The sequence below is a fragment of the Aythya marila genome (assembly GCF_965140915.1).
Source record: "Aythya marila genome assembly, chromosome: 25".
Lineage (NCBI taxonomy): Eukaryota > Metazoa > Chordata > Aves > Anseriformes > Anatidae > Aythya > Aythya marila.
Window position 1 is genome coordinate 6172013 of NC_139066.1, and position 20652 is coordinate 6192664.

Below are 20652 nucleotides of genomic sequence, written 5' to 3' on the forward strand. Positions count from 1 at the left end.
TTCTAAGAAGCAGCCTTTTCCTCTCCCTACATCAGCCTCTGATTTAAATGCACTGACAGCGCAGCTAGGCAGCAAATTTATGCAATCCTCTTATCCATATGTCTGCATGTGAGGTTTTCTGTTTTGCTTTTTTTTTTTTTTTTTTAAACCAAGGCCCACACTGTGATTCTTTGGTTCTTTGTCATTCGGCATGCACCAAGTTCTCATCACCACTTTCCCCAGCCAGGAATCAAACTGGAGCTGAGGCTCTCCAGGTGATGTCTGAGCTCAGGTTTTAATGCCTGCATTGTCCAGTTTCCTTAGTGCATTTTTTCAGGATAGCATTGGTTCCCCAAAATGACACTGGGACAAGTTTGGGTCTTCAGGTACGTAGATACCTCTAAACACTTGCACAATAATTCCAAGCAGGCATTTGCATGAGCTGTGCACTTCAATTCATTTACAAATCTACACACAGTTCTACAAACCGATGTTCCTAATACTACTCAGATTTCCAGCTTCACAAAAGAACACGATATTTCAAAAAGAACAAAAGCATCCCTCCCCTCCATCCACTAAATTGTATGAATTTTCAAAATTAAAAAAAAAAAAAAACTAATTTTGAACCCTTTTATGTGTTCTAATTCTCTCACTTTTTTTTTTTTTAATTTTGAACACAGCTGTCTGTTGTACTTTCTCAAATGATGCCAGATGCTGGGTTCATCAACCAAACGCACGAAAACAATGGTTTGAAAGCAATTAGAAGCACCGAGGCTGCACCGAGGCTCATATTAAAATGTGATAACACTGTTCTAGGGGGAATTGCAGCACTGCTGCATTTCTGACATTTCTGTGCTGCCAGACAGACAGGATGTGCTGGAAGTGGGCCCTGATCGAGGAGGTAACATACAGGAATTTATTCCTGAAGTAAATGAAGGATTAGCTGATTTGGAACACTCACAAGGATTTTTTATTACAGTTGCCGCTCCCATCTTGTTTGAACGCTGGCAGATCCTTCTGTTTGTGCTCACCTATCACACTCATTGTTTAAAGAAACGAACGAACCCACCAAACTACACGCCTTAGCTGTAACATGGTTGTACCCAATGCTCCAGATCAGAAACCAGAGCTAAGCTGCACTGATCCCATACAGGGACAAAGGAGCTCCAGGTCAGCTCTGAGGAAATGTATATCCATCAACTGTCCTGGATACGCAGAAGTACTCACTGACACAGCTCATGACCTGCAGGCACCCTGGAAAGTTTAAATCATCACCCACATTATTGCAGAAATGAAGATCAAAGTCATGATCAGAATTTCCCAGCTTGTTAACAGACATAACAAGAGATGGTCACGGTCCTGAAAACTTTACAGCCTGGCCATTTGTCTACACCTGGAGGTTGATTTAATTTCGAGTTCAAGTTAACATAGAAGCAACAAGACTGGAAGCAACTTAAGGTTACCAAACAGTCTTTGCTCCTAAGTCAATGCCCCCAGGAATATGCTGCCCTTTTGAATTTCAATCCTTTTCTAGAAACAGGAGTTTTGCAATAAAATTTCCAGAGCTTTTCCAGGACAGAAAGTTTACATTAGCACCACACATTTTTGTATTATTTTATAGAATGGCTGGGTTGGAAGGGACCTTAAAGCCCATCCAGCTCCAATCCCTGCCACAGGCAGGGGCACCTTCCACTAGAACAGGTTGCCCCATCCACCTCCTCTCAAGAGTAAGGAAAAACAGACTTCTGTCCAGGGAGAATACTAACCCCAGCTCCTTTTACAGCCCTTACCCCAGCTTTGCCCCTTCCCATCCCTCAGAACTGCCACACACAAGCTACGTATTTGTTTAATGAGTAGCTCTCCTCCTTGTTGACTTTGCATAGAAAATACCATACAACCAACCCTGCTCCCCAAGTACAGAACTGGGAGAAATTATGCCTCTTTCCCCACTGCCGTGTACTCACCTCGGGGCAGGAATTCCAAGTGATACCTAAAAGACAAAAAAAAAAAAGCATAAGCATACATTATTTTCTTACTGATTTGTTCTGGCCTGATAAGCAAGTGACAGATGTAAGAATTATACCAGACAAGCTGCCAGGAATCCAGCGAATGGTTAAAACACGTTTTGTGAATTTCCTCTAGACGTTTCTTGGCAGTCCTACGAATGCTAACTGGCCCCTGTGACATCCTCTGCTACCTAAGGAACCTCTTTCACTACTCAGATCTTCTCCTTTTCAACAGCTCCAAAGGCTCCCAACTTCCTGCCATTAGAACAGGTCTCCTACTCAAGAGAGACGTTTACACGGCCTTTCCCTTCACAGCCTCCAGTAACCTCACCTCGCACCTTCCCTCCCGCAACCCTGCGGAGGGCAGTAGGCACACTGCCCTTCAGTGCCTCAGCGCCACGAGCTCTGCTCGCAGGGACACGGTGTGTCTGCAGCTCTCGTGCACGCAGGTCACATTAGGAAGCTCAAAAGGCACGTTAATGCACCAAGATACCCTGATCAACTTTAGCATCTTCGCTGTGTTTTCCAGTTCATTTCCTCATTTTCTTCCTGTTCCAGCTCTCTATTACGCTGGTTTGCAACCTTCTTGCTCAAAATCTATCTCCACTGAGTGGAGGTTCTGTACTCGTTTAGCAGTGTAGAAGATCACAGACCAAAGACCGGGAATTTTCCCTGCAGAACCATGCAGATGAAAACTCGTGGGATACACATTGTCAGTCCATGCTTCGTGGCTCCCCTGCAACAGCATCTGAAATCCCCGCGTGCCGGGCAGCGTGCGATGCCCTGCCCCAAGCAGCTTGCTCACGCTCACAAACACCAGAACTACTTCAGTGGGCCATGCACCACAGAAACAGCCGAGCAAAAAGAAATCCTCCATTCTTTCTTTGTCTCTCATTTAGAGCACACCTTTGGCTAACGTGAGCCATTTTAATACGGGAGCAGCACTGGCAAATTTTGGAAACAGATCAAGGACTGAGGATGAGCCACATGACCCATTCACAGGCAAAATGTGTAACAAAGGGTTGGTCTATAGGCATTAGTGGCAAGAATCCAGTACATAAAAATCCAATCAATTTGTTTCCTCATTAAAAGCTTTCATGAAGAAAATGATTTAATACAAACATTCAAGCTACTGACACAGATTAATTAGAAAACAACAACAGAATTCTGATTAAGGGCATAATATTTGACTTGTTTTCTTTGGACAAAAAAAAAAAAAAGAATACACACAGACAGAAGAAACTTTTCTGGGAGAATGGACTCCCACAGTGATAAGTAACAGCTGTGACCTATTGGAAAGAGCCACACCAGCGTGCCTTGCAGCTAGAAAGGGCCATAAATACCTCTTGGCCCTGGGGCACTCTCGGCAGATCTCCCCCACTTTAAGTACAGGCTTTCCCCTCCATCCTGCGGCAGCCTCCTCTCTCAATCCCCAAAGCCACACTACTGCCCAGGGTCAGGGGAGCAGTCAGAGCAGCTCCATGCCTTTGCTTCCCACCAGCACGGACTGTTACTGCAACGCGTGAAGCCCCAAAGCCCTGGCCCCGTGCCCGAACCCCGTGCTCAGCACACTCCCCGGTGAGGAGCAGCCTCCCTGCCCGGGCTCTGCCCACGGTGGGGGCCTCCAGCACCCGGCCCCCGGGTCCGGCGCCCACCAAGAGCTGCAGCACTTTCGTCCCCTGGCCAGCCGACGGCTGTGAGACAAGGACAGAGAAATCACTTCTTGTTTGGTGAACTTTTGTCTCTTGTGCTTGAGAGACTGTCCTAATCTCCCCTGAACATGTTTTAGTGATAACATTTACTGCACTAGGACCAAAATGATTTTCTGTCACTTCTAATTCCAGTTCAATAAAAGTATAAGAGCTTTGTTTCTAACCTCTGTCATTTTTAATACAGTAAAATGGTTTAAAAAAATGTAAAATTGAGTTCCATTTCCTATTGGACCAGCAAGCCCATGTTAGCTTCACTCTGATCCAATTTGGGGGGCGGGGGGTTGATACCAAAAAGATGCTTTGCCTTTCTTCTTTTTTTTTTTTTTTTAAAAAAAAAAAAAAGGCATAAGGAAACAGTCAAAATTCTAATCTCATCAGATCGGGATGTGTTTTTAATCTCACGCTTTGATCATTTTCACTCTGGAAAGGCTTAGGCACAGAATGAAAGTTAGTTTAAATTTTAATCGGGAGTGGGAGAAGATGGTCTTGTTCTTACAGAAGATGAAAGAGTAATGACCTAATTCCTTTATCTGCCACTGACTGCATGAAAATTTTGGATAAATTACTTATCTTGAGAGCTTAAAAGGCACCCCGATATGATAGCGCAGTATTGTCCGTTCACTGAAATGATAGGATTTCTTTCTTTTATATGACTACGATGGCATGGGAGGAAGGGTGACTTTCAGCATGTGTTCCTCCCACTCCCTTTCCACAGGTAACATCAGCTTTACTTATTCAGCAAGTTATATTTGCACAATTCTAAGGGAGAATGTTTTTTTTTTTGTTCCTACACTACTCAGGAAATGCAATTATTTAGGCAAAATGCCTATTTTGTTATGACAACCCAGGCAGCAAACAGAGTTAGTTTAAATACATCTACAGCCACAAGTCACGTGCACGCTTACAGACTCGGATAAAGCTTGTTTCTGTGCAGCAGGACAGGAGGGACTCGGCTGGTAGAACGAGGTTACTCGTCTTGGGCAATCCTCCACAAGGCATTAGTTGGATGGAGTTTGAGGCCAATTCTGAGTTTTGCTCCCAGTTAAGACATCTCTAACTGATGAGCACATTGCGCCTTTACCTGGGCGTAACAGGCAGTGACAGCGTGCAGTTCTTTACCTTTGGGGGGGGGGGGGTCTGCCCAAAAGTTATTTCCCGTGAGAAATTCTTGGACCAAGTGTGTAAAAATTTGTAATTGCTCCATACAAATTCTCCCCTGATCCAGATGGTACAGGTTGGAAACCAGAGGTCTACGCCTTGCTCAGATGAAGCTGTCTTGGAATTTGTTTGCCTTGGGATGAGGTTTGAAATTTTCATCCGTGATCAACAGTTCTCAGATCTCAAACACCAAGAGTAAAAGCTTCTCATTCATTTTCTTTCAACCCTGAAAGCTTGGGAATTATCAGTTAAGAGATGTCCAATTAACTCGCTCCTTCTAAGCAGTGTTTTAATAAAGCTTCTGTCCCTCAGCTAGAGGTGGAATCCCCTAAGAAGAGCAGCACTTAAGGCAAGGATAGGAAAGAGCTTTCAGCCAAATGTGAAGGTCCAGTCTACGTTAGTCCTTGAAGAAGTGGAGAGAGATGGGAAGACTCGTAACAAGTGATTAACTAGCTTCAGCAAAACAAAGCCACAGAGGAACTTATGGAGAATTTTGATGTGATATGTAGAGCAAAGAACTAGCCCCAAAATATCAGATTTCTGTTTCGAAGCCAAAGAATGAGTGTTGCACTGCCAATACTTTAACAAAAGACATCCTATAAGTATTCCTCTCACATAGTTTGCAATGAACCACCCACCTCTCTCACCTCATCGGTGCATATTTTGGGCCAGTCAGAAAGCTGCAGATTTGTTCCGCTTAAAACACAAAGTTTTCGCGATCATTCAGCCTTTGAGGTTACATAGTCAACAACGAGCAAACACAAGCAAGTCTCACTTGTCTGGAAGCGTTTATGTTCTTTGCTCCTGAAACCCATGCACATCTCAGTTCCATTTATCAGCCTCGTAGTAGCTATGGCTCCAACTGGACCCAATCAAAATCACAACTCAACTGTGTAAACAGACCGCGAGGGGTGAATTGTCATGAAAAAATGCTGTCATGTTACAGAGGGAAATTGAGTCACAGAACAGTCAAGTTTGCCAGATTGCCTTGTTCCCAACAGAAACCCGCTGCCCTTTCAGCCCCAACTAACATTTATGTCTCAGTGCCTTGTCTAGAACGACCAGAGCCTTCTGCTGCCTCCCACAGAGCCACAACTTGGTCTTCAGGAGTGGAACATTTCCAGGACGCCTCAGGACCTTGACCACAGATCTTAACCTTGCACTGGTTTATTGCTGGAGAAGTAAAATTGATGCTTTTGAGTAAAGTCACCCTGGACTCCAGTCCCTTGCTGCATGGTGGGGGGTCACAAATTCCATCAATGGCACAGAAATCCAGTAAAACGCATGATCAGCGCCCCCGTTCCTCCCATCCACCACTCGAGTTCGCTGACCAACATGCGCTGCTTGTGGCAAATCCCAGCACTGAAGGACTCGAACCAGAACAATTTGGGGCTAGAAGCAAAATTGCTGTTTGAAATCTTATGGTCTGTATTATGCCAGGGGTCAAGCTTGATGGTTAGAATTGTCTCTCTGCAGCTTTAAAGTTGTAGAGTCTAAGCCCCACTTTCCTCTCAGACTCAATTTCGTCAGGAACCATACAATAAAATCAAGTTTCAATCAAATTTCCTGTATTTTCTTGTCCAATTAAGAACACTAATATCACCACAGCTGTTAAATTAGGTATTTCAAGACAGTCTAATTTGTTTGGTGCACAGTATTTGTTGCTTTTTAATGTTTGCAAAATTTTGTTTTTAAAATCAATGCTGTACAAGATTTCAAGCAGGAAAAGACGAAAATGGGATTGGGGAGCTCACCATTAGCAAAGTGTGTTACAAACCACTTCAAATGCATTTCTCAGTTAAATGCGACAGAAGTAGCAGCAGCAGCTATGCAAAGACTCTGGTTACACAATTTCAATCATTTACCGTCCTCAGGTTTCAGATTAACAATGCATTCACAAGGAAATGGATGGTGAAACCGGGGTAATTTTATCAACCGGAATGGAAAATGATGCAAATTGCTGAAAGGAGCCTAACCCAGAAGGCACCAAACCACATCGTTGGCAGAGCAAATAGCCACATTCACCCTGGGTATAAAAGCAGGTAGACTGTGATAACAGCTGAACTGAATTTGTTCCCCTGCCATGCCTGATCTTAACACAGGAGAATTCCTTCCTCATCTCTTTCTCCCCCCCAATGAAAGGAAAAAATCCCCTACTGAGATTACCGAATAAATTGGGACCATCCTAACAGAAACTTTACCAGACTTTAAAAAGAAGTAGTCACCACAGTCAGTATTAAATTTGACTGTTGCGAGCTAAAGGAATGCCTGTGCTCACACACACCCAGGCACAGCTGTCCTGGTGCAGGGTGGTAGCAGCCTTTAGATCTCCATTAACACCAGCTGGCGCGGCGCACACTTACACATCCCCAGGCCATGCCAGTGCCTCCCCTGCACGAAGGAAGAAGCATCCTGGGCAGCTTATTTGTGGAACAGAAATTGAAAATCCAAAAATTTCTAAGTATTTCTGAAGTGAAGGGGACGTTTTTTTTCATTTAATGGCCAATGTGTGAATGAAATCCTGCTCAGCGCGACTGTCTCCTTGCTGAACAAATAAATCTCAGCTCTCTGCAGAACACGGAGGAGAACAGCACTTTGCCTAATTAAGGACAACGCAGTGGGGCTATAGACCAGCCCTGGTGTTAATGTGCTGAGCTCAATTATCTGCCCATAAGGTCACATTCTTAAATTCTTTTTTATCTTGGTATTGCACATTACTCAGCATAATGAGTTGAATATTGGTGGGAGTTACAGTCAGTACATTTACACTAATGAAGCAAAATTACCCTGAAATTGCATTTTCTTTAATTTCAATGGCAAAACTTTAAAATAAGGTTGAAACCGATGTAATAGATGAAAGTTAATACACTTAGAAGTTTATTAAAATAGGCTAAACAGTCTGGTTTATATGAAGTTTTCGATGTAGTTCCATTCATGAACTCTTTACAGTCCTACAGTATTACCTCGCCACAGGAAGAATCAAGTTCAACCCAAGATTTTGGGTGATGTTCCCCTGGTGTTGAAATAGCCACAGTTCAGCTACACTTGTAAACCAACAAAACCAGTAGCTTATTGTGACTGTGCACTAACCACATGCTGCAACAGCCTGCCGAGATTTGCAGTACAACTCCAAGGACCCCCACAGCAGAGGGGATCACACTGTGTTTATCCTTACATTTGTGGCCAAGCCATCCTCTTCCAGCTACAGCAGCAAGCGACGGATTTCTTCCTGACAGTAACACTGCACCTGTGTAACTCAAAGCTTCAAAGGGCCAGGCATGGCAAAGCACATACCAGAAACAGGGTGATGGTGCTACCCCATCCCAGTGAGTCTACTCCCTGAAGACAAAGACTCCTGCAGCTCAGATGAATCAGAGCATGGAAAAACACACATAGGTACTGGGAGCACGGCGGCCGTGGCGGTTGGGGAAAGGCCCTGGCTTTGGCTCGCTGCCTCCAGCAGGCCAGGAGATGGCCGGGAGCTCTTCGCTGCCTGGTTAGGAGGCCAGGTGCTGACTTCTCCCTGATAACACAGCAGCCGTACTGGGAATACTGCCATTAACTAAGAAGGATTAGACAATGAGGCAGCAAAATGAGGTTTGGGGTTCGTTACCTAGAGGTGAAGAGCCTTGTCTTCATGGGAGCTCCTGATGGTGGAAAGAATGACAGAAAATGGTCCTGTGTTAGTTACTAGCAGCAGGATTGAGCCTCAGGGTCTCCAAGTCAGAGTGGGGAAAAGCAAAGGTGGAGTTTCAGTGCCTATTTTGGATTTGCTAGTGAGTGGATGTAAGAAACTCAACATCAAGACTTTCTCTTCACCTCTGCTTTGCTATACAACAGGTCTGCCTTAGCTCTCCTTTCAGCACTATTACATTTTGCATCAGGAAAAAAATGCTAATAATTTGTATCCATCAGTGCAAGCTTGCCTTCTGACAGGGAGTTTTAATAACTGGCTGACTCCAAGGAGATAGAGGAACTATTTATCTCCATATTTTTAAATAAATCCCATTCTCCCCATCTCACCCCCTGCCATTGCAACTGCTCTAGAAGTGTCTAAACGGTGAGGTGAGGTCATTTAACAGCAAGACAACTTTTTTTTTGTTACTGCTCTTGCCAAAGGACAAGAATGAGCTTGTGTTCCTGAGTGGAGTCATGTATCCGATTCATCCCAGGTGTCAGACATCTGCTGCTAGCTCTGCAGCTGGCTTTGTTAAGACACAAGAACCAGCAATGCTCTCAAGGAACAGCTTGAAACAAACCCTCAGCACCAACCAACCTAAAACAGAAGCAACTAACAACCTCTGGGGCTTCTGGAAGACAAGACAAACTCTGCCTCAGCAGCACATCCTTCCCCTGCCCTCCCCCAGTGCAAAGCTGCAACTGTAGCAAATCCGATCCATTACAGACACTTTGCTTTTCCACTCAGGACTGGAGCAACGTCCTCAGCCTATGGTCAAGGCAAGCAACGGCGTCCAGGCCGCCCTGCTGCAGCCACCACCCTGTGCGCTGCTCCTTCCTGGGGACCAAGGCTCCAGTGGTGCTCTGTGGCCTGCTTTTCCAGATGCCACACAAAGCGATTGGGGAAAGCAACAAAAGAGATTATTAACACCACCGAAAAGATTAGGAAATAATCTCTAGGCCTGGATTTACATGAGATCAGAAAGTGAAACGGGATCTGAGTTAGCAAGGGGGAGGGGAGATAGAAACTGCTTCTGCAGACCAGAGCCATTTGAAGAGAACATTTGGTTTTAAATAACCAAATGATTTCTGAAAGTAAAATGGTACAGGGACTCATAACTCAGCTGTATGGTGACAGCCTTCCCACAGCCGCTGCCTGCAATGCCTCTGACATGGCTCCTTCAGCAAGAATACCATAGGCTGCCTGGGAAAAAATTACAACCTGCAAACTCAATCCACTGCTAGCTCCTGCACCTCTTGTGGTAAAATGGGAACAATATATCCTCACAGGTAGCACGTGGAGACATAAAGCCCAAACACTTGTTCACATTATAGCCATCAGCGACCCTCCTGGAGGGGGGCTGTTACGACGCCACTGGGAGAGCTGCGATATAAAGACCTGAAGGCCAAGTTACAGGAACAGTTACTGAGACCGGCTCAGGATAATCACACTAGATTAAGCTCTTCCCTTTCAGAGACACATGTGTCTCTCTCCAGTAGTTTAGCAGTTTACTTATGTCCATTATGAACCCAAATAATGAAACCCTGCATGCTGTGTTGTGCTTCACTGTGCAGAGGCGAAGCGGCAGAAAGCAGGGCTGCTTCCTGAACGCGACTGCTGATGATTTCCTGAATCCCCGCCACAAAAGCCACAGGAAGCTCCCTGAAGAGACAAACCTGCTCCTCATCCCCAGCAGCAAGACCTGCCTAGATCCTCTCAAATAAAAGATACAGTCATCGTTACAGTAATCTCCCACCACAAATCATTGCATTAATGGCTCAGGTCAGAAGAAGGACATTTGTACGCTGTTCTTCTCACCATTTCCAAATGCCACAAAGCAACAAAATGCAAGTAGGAGATCAGCAGCGCCCTGTACCCTTCGCTCAGGGGTCTCACTTTCCCCTCCAGAATTATCTGCAATACCTTCTTTCAACAAGCAACAGGGCTGAAGCCCATATCTCAACCTGAACATCCAGGAAGAATTTGTGCATCACCTCCCATCCTGATGCAAAGGCTGCTTCTCTGTATTTCCTGCTCATTTGAGATGACACTGTTCTAAAAACTTTATCCCAAATTGTATTATTCTGCTGAGAAAAAGGTAAGAGTCTAGCTGGTTTTGCGGCACAGAACGCAGTGTTAGCCCCAGGACTCTAAAGGCTGCTCCTTCTTGAGCCCGTCACCAGAACTGCACAGAATCTCTAAGGAGCCAAAGGCCCCCCAGAAGGTGGTCACAGCAGCACCTTACCCCCCTGCTCAAGTGCCACTCACAGCTCTATCAGCACACAAAGACAGAACGCCTGCTTCTGAAAGCGAGAACAATTTGGTAAGTTTGCCAAGTACTTGGTACATTTATCAGATTCTGTGATACTGGTTTTTAAAATTCACTCAAAACAGACTCGGAGTTGCATTATGCAAAGATAATAGCTCACTTTTTGTGCTCTCAGGACTGCTGAAATAAAGCTTGTCAACGTGAATAATTCAGGTTCATAATTCTGCTTACTTAACTGTTTCCATCCCAAGTCAATACCTGGCAACAAGGGGGATTTTTTCAGAGAAGCCACACCAGCCTGCTGTAACCATGCAATCAAGCATTTTCTTCTCCAGTATTCCAATACACTGCTAGACACACCTTTCCTCCATTAGATATGCTGCAGCCCCATTTTCCAAAGGCCTCCATCTTCTGCATTCAGTTTGTTTCAATTATTCAGGGCAACCCAGGCTGATAATTACACAGTCCCGAGTTGCTGAGTAAAACTGATGCTTAATTAGCCAGCAGGAAAGATCGATTAAGATACAGCAGGGCATCTTGCAAAGTTCTTCAGTGGGACTGCAGGGAATAGAATCTGGCTGTGCCCTTCCAAAGGATAAAATTCTCTGCATCTCAGGGATTTGACAGCAGTTTTATTTAAACTGCATGCTTATATCAGTCAGCCACCCTGAGTTTTATTGTCAGATCTTAACTTCAAATGACACAACTCATATCTTTTAACTAGAGCATTAACAGCAAGCTCTATATCACATTTCTAGCCAAAAATACAATGCAGCTGAGGCTGAAAGTTTTATTTAAGCCTCCAGCAACATGTTTTCCTGTTTTATGTTCCTTGATTTTCCCTGAGCATGACAGCACCTCCTTTGTGTGCTTCACTCATATCCAAATGACGCAGCTCACACTCTCCTTGAAGGTTTGAACAGTCCTAGGGACAGGAGATTTTGGAACCCATTTCAGACCCAAGTTTTAACTTGGAAAGCAGTCTTTCTTCCTTTTTACTGTATCAAAGTACAGGTAATGCCTGTTTAAGGTCAGGAGCCACTTGTGAAATAGATACTTTCAGCAGCAAGTCAGCAGCATGAGCCTTTGCTCACTGTATTGATTTATTCAGGTGCCTAAGTATCAAGCGATGAATTTTCTTCCACAAAATCCTGTCTAGCACAATGAAGAAGGAAGAACAGGACAGGATCAGAGATCAGTTTGCAAAGAGCTGTACAGACACAGCCCAAAGCAGAATTTTTACTCTGAAACACAAAAATTCCAAGGACAAGCAATGACAACTCTGCAGACAGCCAAACGTAACTGGCTAGCGTTAAATAGGAGGGTGCACAAACCAGTATGCGCTGCACTCACATTATAACAAGCCCTGAATGCCCATTAACTTTCAGAGCACAGGCCAATTATCCAATTATTTGAATGCAGCATGTGGTACCTCAAGGTTTGGCACTATTCTGAAGCACTTCCATTGGCAAGTTATGCAGACAATACATACCTGGCTTTGACTTGCTGAAAGCTGAAGAGAATTGCATCTCTCTGCTCCCTTGCATTAGGGCTCAAATTTTCATTCTGCAGTCCATCCGCCAGGTAACATTCAGCATCTGGTAGAGAGAAAGCTACAAGTTAAAACCACAGGCACATACCTGTTCTTGGCCAAGAAACACGGATCTGGATACCCAATGCCTTCCACACTCCACTCTGCTACCACAAACCGTAAAAATATGCTGCTGTGAAAGGCTTTTGGCATTAAGTAATGTCATTCACAGGACCCAAAGCACTTCTAATATCAGGGTAAGGTATCCACCAACACTTAATGCAAATCCCAACCTGTGGCTGGGTTTCACAAAGTCACTTTTGGCAAGAGACAAGTACTGAACAACAGGTAGGTTGCACTAGCCTACAGGTACTTGTATCACGTCTGCAAGGCTATCGCCAAAACAAAGTATGTGCTTACTCTGCAGACAGTTGGACAGAAGTAAATACGGTATTCGCTCACTTGGAAAGTGAGGAATGTATATGTAGAAATATATGTAGATGTAGAAATTTAACCTGAACCGGAAGAGATGAAGTCCCTTCTATTCACATGAATATTTGCATTCTTTACAGAAACCTCAAAAAAGTCTTAGAAAATAGGACAGTTCCAATCATAGCTGCTCTGTAGAGGAGAGTATCCTCCTTGTACTTCAGCAGCTTTACTGAAAACTTTCCCTAGCAAAGACTGTCTTCAAAACTATGGTGTTGTACATCCACAGGCCTCTCCAACCTTTAATTCACACTCCATACTGTGACACTAATGTCAGTTTAATATCCTGCTTGCAAGACTTTCAGCTCCTTATGCTTCAGCTGCTAGTACAACAGACAGCACTGTTTAGTACACCCCAGGAATCTTCACAGCTCCTTAAACAGCTCCTCCACCTGCAAGCACACTCAAGATCAAAAATGCCACAGTAGAAATAAATATATTTTTCTGTTAAAGTCATGAGCCCTTATTTTTGTCACCTATAACAAACACAAGAAAGGCTTAGAGCTTGAGGGAAGAAAAAACAGCTCTTTAAAGTGAAGAGCTTGGGCAAGAACAGAGCTTGCTCCGTGCCCAGTCATGGAGCGGAACAAGGCCAATGCACGGGCACCTCCCCAAGAACAGGGGCCTCTTCCCACCTGGTCCTCAGTGCTGCACAGGCAAGACCAGAGAGACAGCTCTGAACACAGCAGCCTGTGGAAGGAAGAGTGAATCCAAATAACACTTGTTTCCACAACACTCCTGTTCTTGTTTCTGGGTTTGTTCAGCTGACAGCACCAGTTTCTAAGGGAGCAATCACTAATAAGCACATTTCAGCCAAATTCAGACTCCTCCAAGTCCCCACCAACTCCTTCGGCTGTCTCCCTGCCTTCCCTCACGCCAGGAGTGCTCTTGACGCACAAGAACTAGGTCTGAGCCAGCTGTGCCTCATTATCTACGGCCCCACACTACAGCCAGCACTTTACAGCCAAGAAACAGAGGCTAAAGCCCACATAGAGCACTGAGGATATCAAAGTGTCCTAGCACAACCCTGCTGACATGGGCATGCACAGTTGTCACAGCTCTGCTGATGGGCAGGGACACCAATTCACAGCACTGCTCTCGAACCCACACCTACAGCCAGCAGCAGTGTTGACCTGACAGGGGACTCCTGGAGCTCCCAAAATACACATTAATATCAAGTTCCCTGCTAGTACTTCAGCCCTGGGTGGCCTGCCTGGGATCACACAAAAGCTTTGCTAGAGCAGCTGAGCAAAGCTCTTTAAATCCCAGGCCAATCCTATAATCCTTAGGCTAAATTTAATTTTCAGTACATCTCCTTGCAGTTTTAATTGTACACCCAAGATATAGTACCACCTTACGACAAGCCTAACACGGCTGGACTTGCACCACTTACACACCGCATAGAGAATAACCAAGCACATACATCTAAGTACAAAGGACAGATCCATCTTTCTCTGAGAAGCTTACTATAAGAACAGATGGAGGCTAAGGGAACAATTTATTATATACAAATCTGCTTTAAAACTGCACAGCATAAATGGGTGCATTTCCACAGTCAATGAGAAAAAAAAACAAGAAACACAAACTGCCCCCAAAATTTGGGCAAATATTGGTTGCCTCTCTGTCCTTTTTAAACGTAGATTAGCTCCACAAGTATGTGATTAGCTCTAATATGGCAGTTACTTACCGCGATGTCAGCACAGATCGGCTGCTGGATAAGTTATAGTAGAACTATGGTCACTCCTGAGAGCCAGGCAGAGCCCCTTTCAGAGCCAGCCACTATGTTTATAGCACCAGGAAATGAAAAAGAAAGCCTAACCATAAACTCTCAAAGTGGATCAGGAAGAGCAATATGTAAGCAGCTCTAGAGTAAATCACCCTAATGTTAGTTTTACTGCTTGTCAGTAACATTATATTCTTGATGTTTATAGATTGCTCTCTGTGATCCACTCTGAAAGTTTACAGGACTCTCCTTTTCGTTTCCTGCAGCTAAAAAGGTGAGGTGAAAAGAAACAGTTGAAATTTCATCAAGTGTTTCAGGAGGGTTTTTAGAAGCAATTGCAGATAGCCACTTTAATCCTGCAGGCAATGCACAATATTGTAAGAATTATGTCACAACTGCTGAAGTCCAGGCAGTAAATAACCTTTTAATGGCAGCACTAAATTCTAGGAGTTAATCAGCACTCAACAAGGAGAGCTGAAAGATATTTAGATGCCATGTGTATTCTCTCTGTGCACACACAAACATTTATTTATTTATTTATTTATTGCTCTTTTCTACTCATTTGCCATCAGAAGGCCAACAACAGAAAACCTAAATACAGAGGAACAGGTCCCCCTGACCCACAGCACTGCAGCTACGTAAATTAATCCTGAGCGAACCAATCTGCTCTGATGCTTAGCTTCACACAATTTCTGTTGCAGTTTACCACCCCAGGTGGCTGTGGGAAAAAAAAAAAAAAAAAAAAAAAAAGAGTTTAAAAAAGTTTATGGCACCTATCAACACAGAGTGCAGATACCTTAAGCATCCATGAAATTGCATTAATATTTCCAGGATGCTACCAAAGACAGCCACGGGTTTGGAACAGTAGTTGAGTCATCCCTTGTCCCGCTTGTCCAAATAAAAGCTGTGAGCTATCACACTTTTTTTTTTTTGAAACTTTTCAGCAAATTAAAGAACGTATGGTTTAACTGTGAACAAACATTTTCAGATGAATATTCTTACTTCTACAGGATCAAGTCAGAAAACCTTTAGAACCCAAGCAACATTCCTACACCATCCTGCAATGGGCTGAATGGGACATTCTCCCCCACGCAAGAGACAATCACAGAATGAGAGTGGCTGGGTTGGGAGGCACCTTAAAGCTCATCCGGTTCTGATCCCCTGCCATGGGCAGGGACACCTCCCACCAGAGCAGATTGCCTAAAGTCCCATCCAGCCTGGCCCTGAGCACTTCCAAGCATGTGGCATGCACAGCTTCTCTGGGCAGCCTGTTCCTGTGTCTCAGTCCCCTGAGAGCGAAGAATCTCTTCCTAATATCTAATATAAACCCACCGTCTGTTTGTAGAAAGCTGTTACCCCCTTATCCTATCCCTGCACTCCCTGATAGGGTCCCTGTCCGATGCAGGAACTGAGAACAACTTCCCAAATTTGCAGCGTCCAAGTCCCCTGATATTTAAGTTCTGGGCCCACTCGTGATGCTACATCAATGCTGACTGAGGCTTATTAGCCTTCGCAAAGCAGAATATTTTATTGTTTATTTTTGAAACAGCATTGAGGCGTCTCGCCTTGCTATCAGCAGCTACCAGCTTTGTTATGCTTTGCAGGTGCAGTCAGTCTCACAGTACAGCATCTGTTCCATCCTTCCTGCTGCCCAAACTCCAGCAAGAAAATGGCATTCCAGACCTACTACCTGAGATGAAGAGGATCAGTCAGGGCAGGAGAAAATAATCAGACTGCCAGATTGCCTTTGCTTCTGCAAAGAAAAACAGAAACCCTGGATTTGTCAGAGATGTATCACATTTTTAAGAACCATTGTTTTAGCCTTCAGAAGAAATCTGTGCTAAACAAACATGGAATATCCTTAACAAGAGTAGTTTTAAAAGGGAGTTGAGTGAGCCAAAATTGAAACCCCATGCAATTAGGAAGCAACATAGTGTTAATGAGAACTTGGATTGCTTATGTTTGATGTGGAACAAAGTAATAGTTGTTACAACCACATCTATTCATAAACATAAAGTAAGAATTCATAAGTGTTGCAGGATTGCAATGTAGCCATGAAATAGTCACAGAGTTTGTCTTTCAACCACTGCAACCTCAGAGATGTCTCCAGTGATAACAGCATAAAAATTACTAGCTAGCCATTGACCCCGTTTATTGGGCATCATGCATACAGTCCTTAACTATATGCACCAAAGGATAATATAAGGAAGCAGATATTATTGCCGGTACAATAGTACATGTTTACTCTTCAAGTTTTACTTTAAATTCAAGAACTCTTACAGTAACACAGTTTGCAAATGCTAACAGCTTAAGCTCCTTCAGCCCCAGCTTGCATAGCAAGAAACCTCCTTAGCCACTGGAAGGCCTCAAGACTGTATATATAGATTGTTAAGACACAGCAAGTTTGATACAGGGGTATGTGACATGCAATTAATCTCCATTCATAGCCTGCTATACTTGTCAGCAAACAAAGGCTGTGCTTTAGAAGGAGATCTGAAGCCTTCAATTAAAAACAGTCAGCTAACAAGAAAATAATCTAAGTTAAAGGAAGGTGGCAGGTGCAGAAATGAGTTGTTTACAGAAGTGTCAGCACTGAACAATAAAGTGCTGCACATCAAAAATGTGAAAGGGTGAACTTCACTGAAGGCCCCATGATTAAAAAACAGAGGAGAAAATTTATACCTACATCTGGGGGAAGACACAAAGCATTTGGAAGTGAGCTTTGATGGGCTCGGAGGCTGCACGCTCGCTCTTGGACTGACGGGTCCCAGGACTGGAAGGCACCCCCACCCCACAGCGAAGGGGAGCAGTGCTCCGCGCTGTCAGGAGCCGCTGCAACAGGAAACGAAAGGCCACAACCCACTGAGGCAGAACACAACTGCTCAGAGCTGTCGAGCAGGAACACACCAACAACTCCTTCGCCACCGCCTACCCGCATCCGCGGTGGCAGGATGCATCAGAAAGGCGCACACGGTCAGCAACGGGCTGATGCTGCTGCAGCTCAGGTTTATTTATGGGGAGGTCAGCGAGAGTCAACAGGGCAGGAGAAGTCAACATGTGAATGGAGGTGAGCGTGACAGGTAAGGCAATACTGCAGAGTAAAAACACTGACCCTGAGTACAGCTTCCCCCGTTTGTGTAAATCCTTCTCACAAGACACCAAAGAAGCAGTAAGCAGTTATACAGTCACAAACAGTAGAAAGGGAACTTGGAGCTCTAACGACTTACAGCTTTTTTCTCCTTCCCCATAAAAAATAAAAATGAAAAAGCCAAGCTCCCTAAACAAGAACAGCCTTGAGGCTACAGGTTTGTGGCAACCCTTGGGGCGCCTAGGCCCGAGCAGGGATGTGGAGCCAGAGGTAGCACACATGGAGCAGAACTTGTGGGAGCCGCTAATGCCCGTCCCAAGGGCTAACGCGGCCACCTCTGCAGGGCAATCCTCCCACCAAGCCCTCCCGTACCCTGCTGCAGGGTCACCAGTAGTTGCAAAGGTCAGCGCAGAATCCATTCAAGTTTGTGAAGCGCAGTTTTACAGATGAATTTTTTTGGAACGGTTTCTGCTTGGCTGACCCACCTCTTCAGCGAGTTGGGGTGTAACAGCTCGAGTTTGCAAAGAAATCAGGAAAAACAACCTCAGAAGCCACCCGCGTACCGTCCCGTGGGCACGCCGTGCTGTGTGCCATCAGCTCTCAGCACGGCTCAGCAGGTGCTGGGGCCTCGGGAGGTCACCTCCACGTTACCACGCAGAAGCGGGGCCCGAAGCCAGCGCTGCTGTCCCAGGCTGCGCCCCCCTCTGCGCTGGGCTCGGAGCTCCCCCGAGGACCCGCAGCCAGCTCGCCCTGCGCGGCCCCGGGGCGACGCTCGGCCAAAGCCTGCCGGCGGCTCGCCGCAGCACCCGGGTTTCTTTTGCCCCCCGTCGCAGCGGAGCCGCTCGGTGCCGGCGGGGGGCACTCCCTGGGCACCCCCGGCTCCCCGAGCCGCCCCCGCGGGCTCCGGGCCCGCCGAGGGCTCCCCCGCAGGGCCCGGCGGGCAGCGCGAGGCCGGCCCGGGGCGCGGGGCGGGCGGCCGCAGCCCGGGCCCCCTCGGCGGGGCGGCCCCGCGGGGGCGCGGGGCTCTACGGGCAGCAGCTGCCACCTGCCCCCGCCGCCCTCTGGGGCTCGGCACGGCGAGACCCGACGGGGCTTCGGGCTTCTCCCCCGGCAGCGGCGGGGCGAGGAGCGCCGGGCGGTTACCTTCCAGGAGCCTCCGCACCTCCTCCGGGAGCATGGTCCCCGCCACCTCCTCTCCCCCGGGGCCGGCCCCGCCGCCGCCGCCCGCGTCCCTCCGGGGCAGGGACCCAGCGCGGCAGGAAGCGGGGGCGGGGACACCCCGCGGGGGGCCGCGGGTACCGGGCGGCCCCGCGAGCAGCTGCCCCGAGCCTGCCCCGGGCCTCCCCGGACCCGCCGGCGCTGGAGGTGGAGGGCCCGGGCTGCTCGGCAGCGAAGCTTCCCCCTCCCCGCATCCCGCCCGGGAAGGGGGCCGCATCGGCCCTTAGCCGCGGGGCAGCCGTGCGCGTTTCTACGACGGGGCTGCGCGCTGTGACGGGCATCGGGACAGGCAATGAGTGCGACCTGCGCCCTACAAAACAGAAAGGGCATTGCGTTAGATTAACCGCAGTCCTACACCTGCTCCTCTCCTATATAAATGAATAACAGAGCCTGGCTATGGGGATGCCGCTATAATTTCTCATCGTTGCACTCCCAGATTTTAAGTTCTGCGCTGACAAAACCAAACACAGCCTTCTGTATCTGAAGCTCATCAGCGATTCCAAGGACCGGTTTGAGATTTCTGACGTGGTAAGAGTAGAGGATCCAATCCTTGCTTTGGAGTGTCCTGGTACCAAGCAAGTATTTATTTTTGCAGCATGTGGAAAATGCCATTCTGCACATTCTTTCCACTTTTCCCTTTCAGATATCTCTGGCACGTCATCTTTAATTGTATTTTCACAACATAGCAAGCGTTTGAGATTACAAAAGGTGCGATCAGGCTGTGCTGGCCACCAGTTGAAAACTACATAGCTACACAAATGCTGGTGCTTGCTGCTTTCACCAGGGGCACAACACAACACGAGCTTCTGACGCTGTACATAGAGCCAGGGCTGCCTACTGAGATGTATCATAGCGTAATGAGGAAGGGCCCCTCTGAACTCTCAAAGGAAGCCCCCTAAAACTGCTTCTCTTGCTGCTTTGCAGCCCCCCCTGCTCTGAGCAAGCCATCTTGCTACAGTAGTTATCACAAACTGGAAAAACAAAATCTGTAGGGGAAAAGAAAAAGTGCATAGACTGAGACACATGACTTAGAGGCTGAGCATATTTCCAAATGTTTGCAGAATCAGATTCTTACTGCGCTTTGGATGTGCTACCTGGAAGGAACAAAGGCTTAGTTGTTGGTTGGCAGGCTCTGCATAAAGGGAACCTGGAGCAGATTCCAGCTTTGCCCCAAGCTTCTTGCTTGGTTCAGTCAAGACAACCTGTGTGTTTCAGGTTTATGGCACAGATGCGATATAAGAGCTATGTTGGCAAAGGTACAGCTATTGGAATGGTGGAAGCATATAACTGAGGTGCTCCTCCATATGACAACATGCTTTGTGACCCACTTTCTGAGACTCACAGGTGAAACTGGGGAGAAGACTGTTACACTTTCAGTTGATTGGTACAAATCAGATAATGAGCAGGCATAAGACGAAGCAAAGTGCTTTGTGGTTTTGGTTTGGGGCATGTGTGCCTGCGATTCTATTGTTTTCTGCACTGCAGACAGTGGAGTGAAAGAAGAAAACCCCTAAAGTAACTGCAAAGTTCTTTTGTGTCTTTTTGGTTGAAATATGTAATTTTATGCCTGTGGGGCAGCACCTCAGTAACTCACGTATAAATAACAGTTGTCAGAAGGGATGGCTTTAAAGGAGGAGTGAAGGCACCGTGACAAGAGGCATGTTTAGTGTATGCAGCTGATTTACTGGAAAAGTGATGTTGTGCTGTTTTCTGTGTATTGAGTCTCTTACAGTAGTAACGCTGAAGTGACAGCTGCCATTTTGGGTTTAGTCACAAAGAAGACAAGACACTGTGTTTTCC

General features: G+C 46.2%; 1 protein-coding gene across 2 annotated transcripts in view; it reads right to left on the reverse strand.

The window, feature by feature from the left end:
• Window positions 1–18925, reverse strand: part of SKAP1 (src kinase associated phosphoprotein 1) — a 142638-nt gene extending 123713 nt beyond the window's left edge. Inside the window, exons 1-3 of one of the 2 annotated variants that reach the window (XM_082779298.1) lie at window positions 18778–18925; window positions 12296–12416; window positions 1944–1969 (exon numbers count right to left, since the gene is read on the reverse strand). In XM_082779298.1, coding sequence (XP_082635424.1) covers window positions 1944–1969; window positions 12296–12416; window positions 18778–18811 — 181 coding nt within the window. In that variant the 5' untranslated portion in view covers window positions 18812–18925. The remainder of the gene's footprint in view (window positions 1–1943; window positions 1970–12295; window positions 12417–18777) is intronic. The other variant, XM_082779299.1, reaches the window with a different exon arrangement.
• Window positions 18926–20652: the final 1727 nt, after the last annotated feature.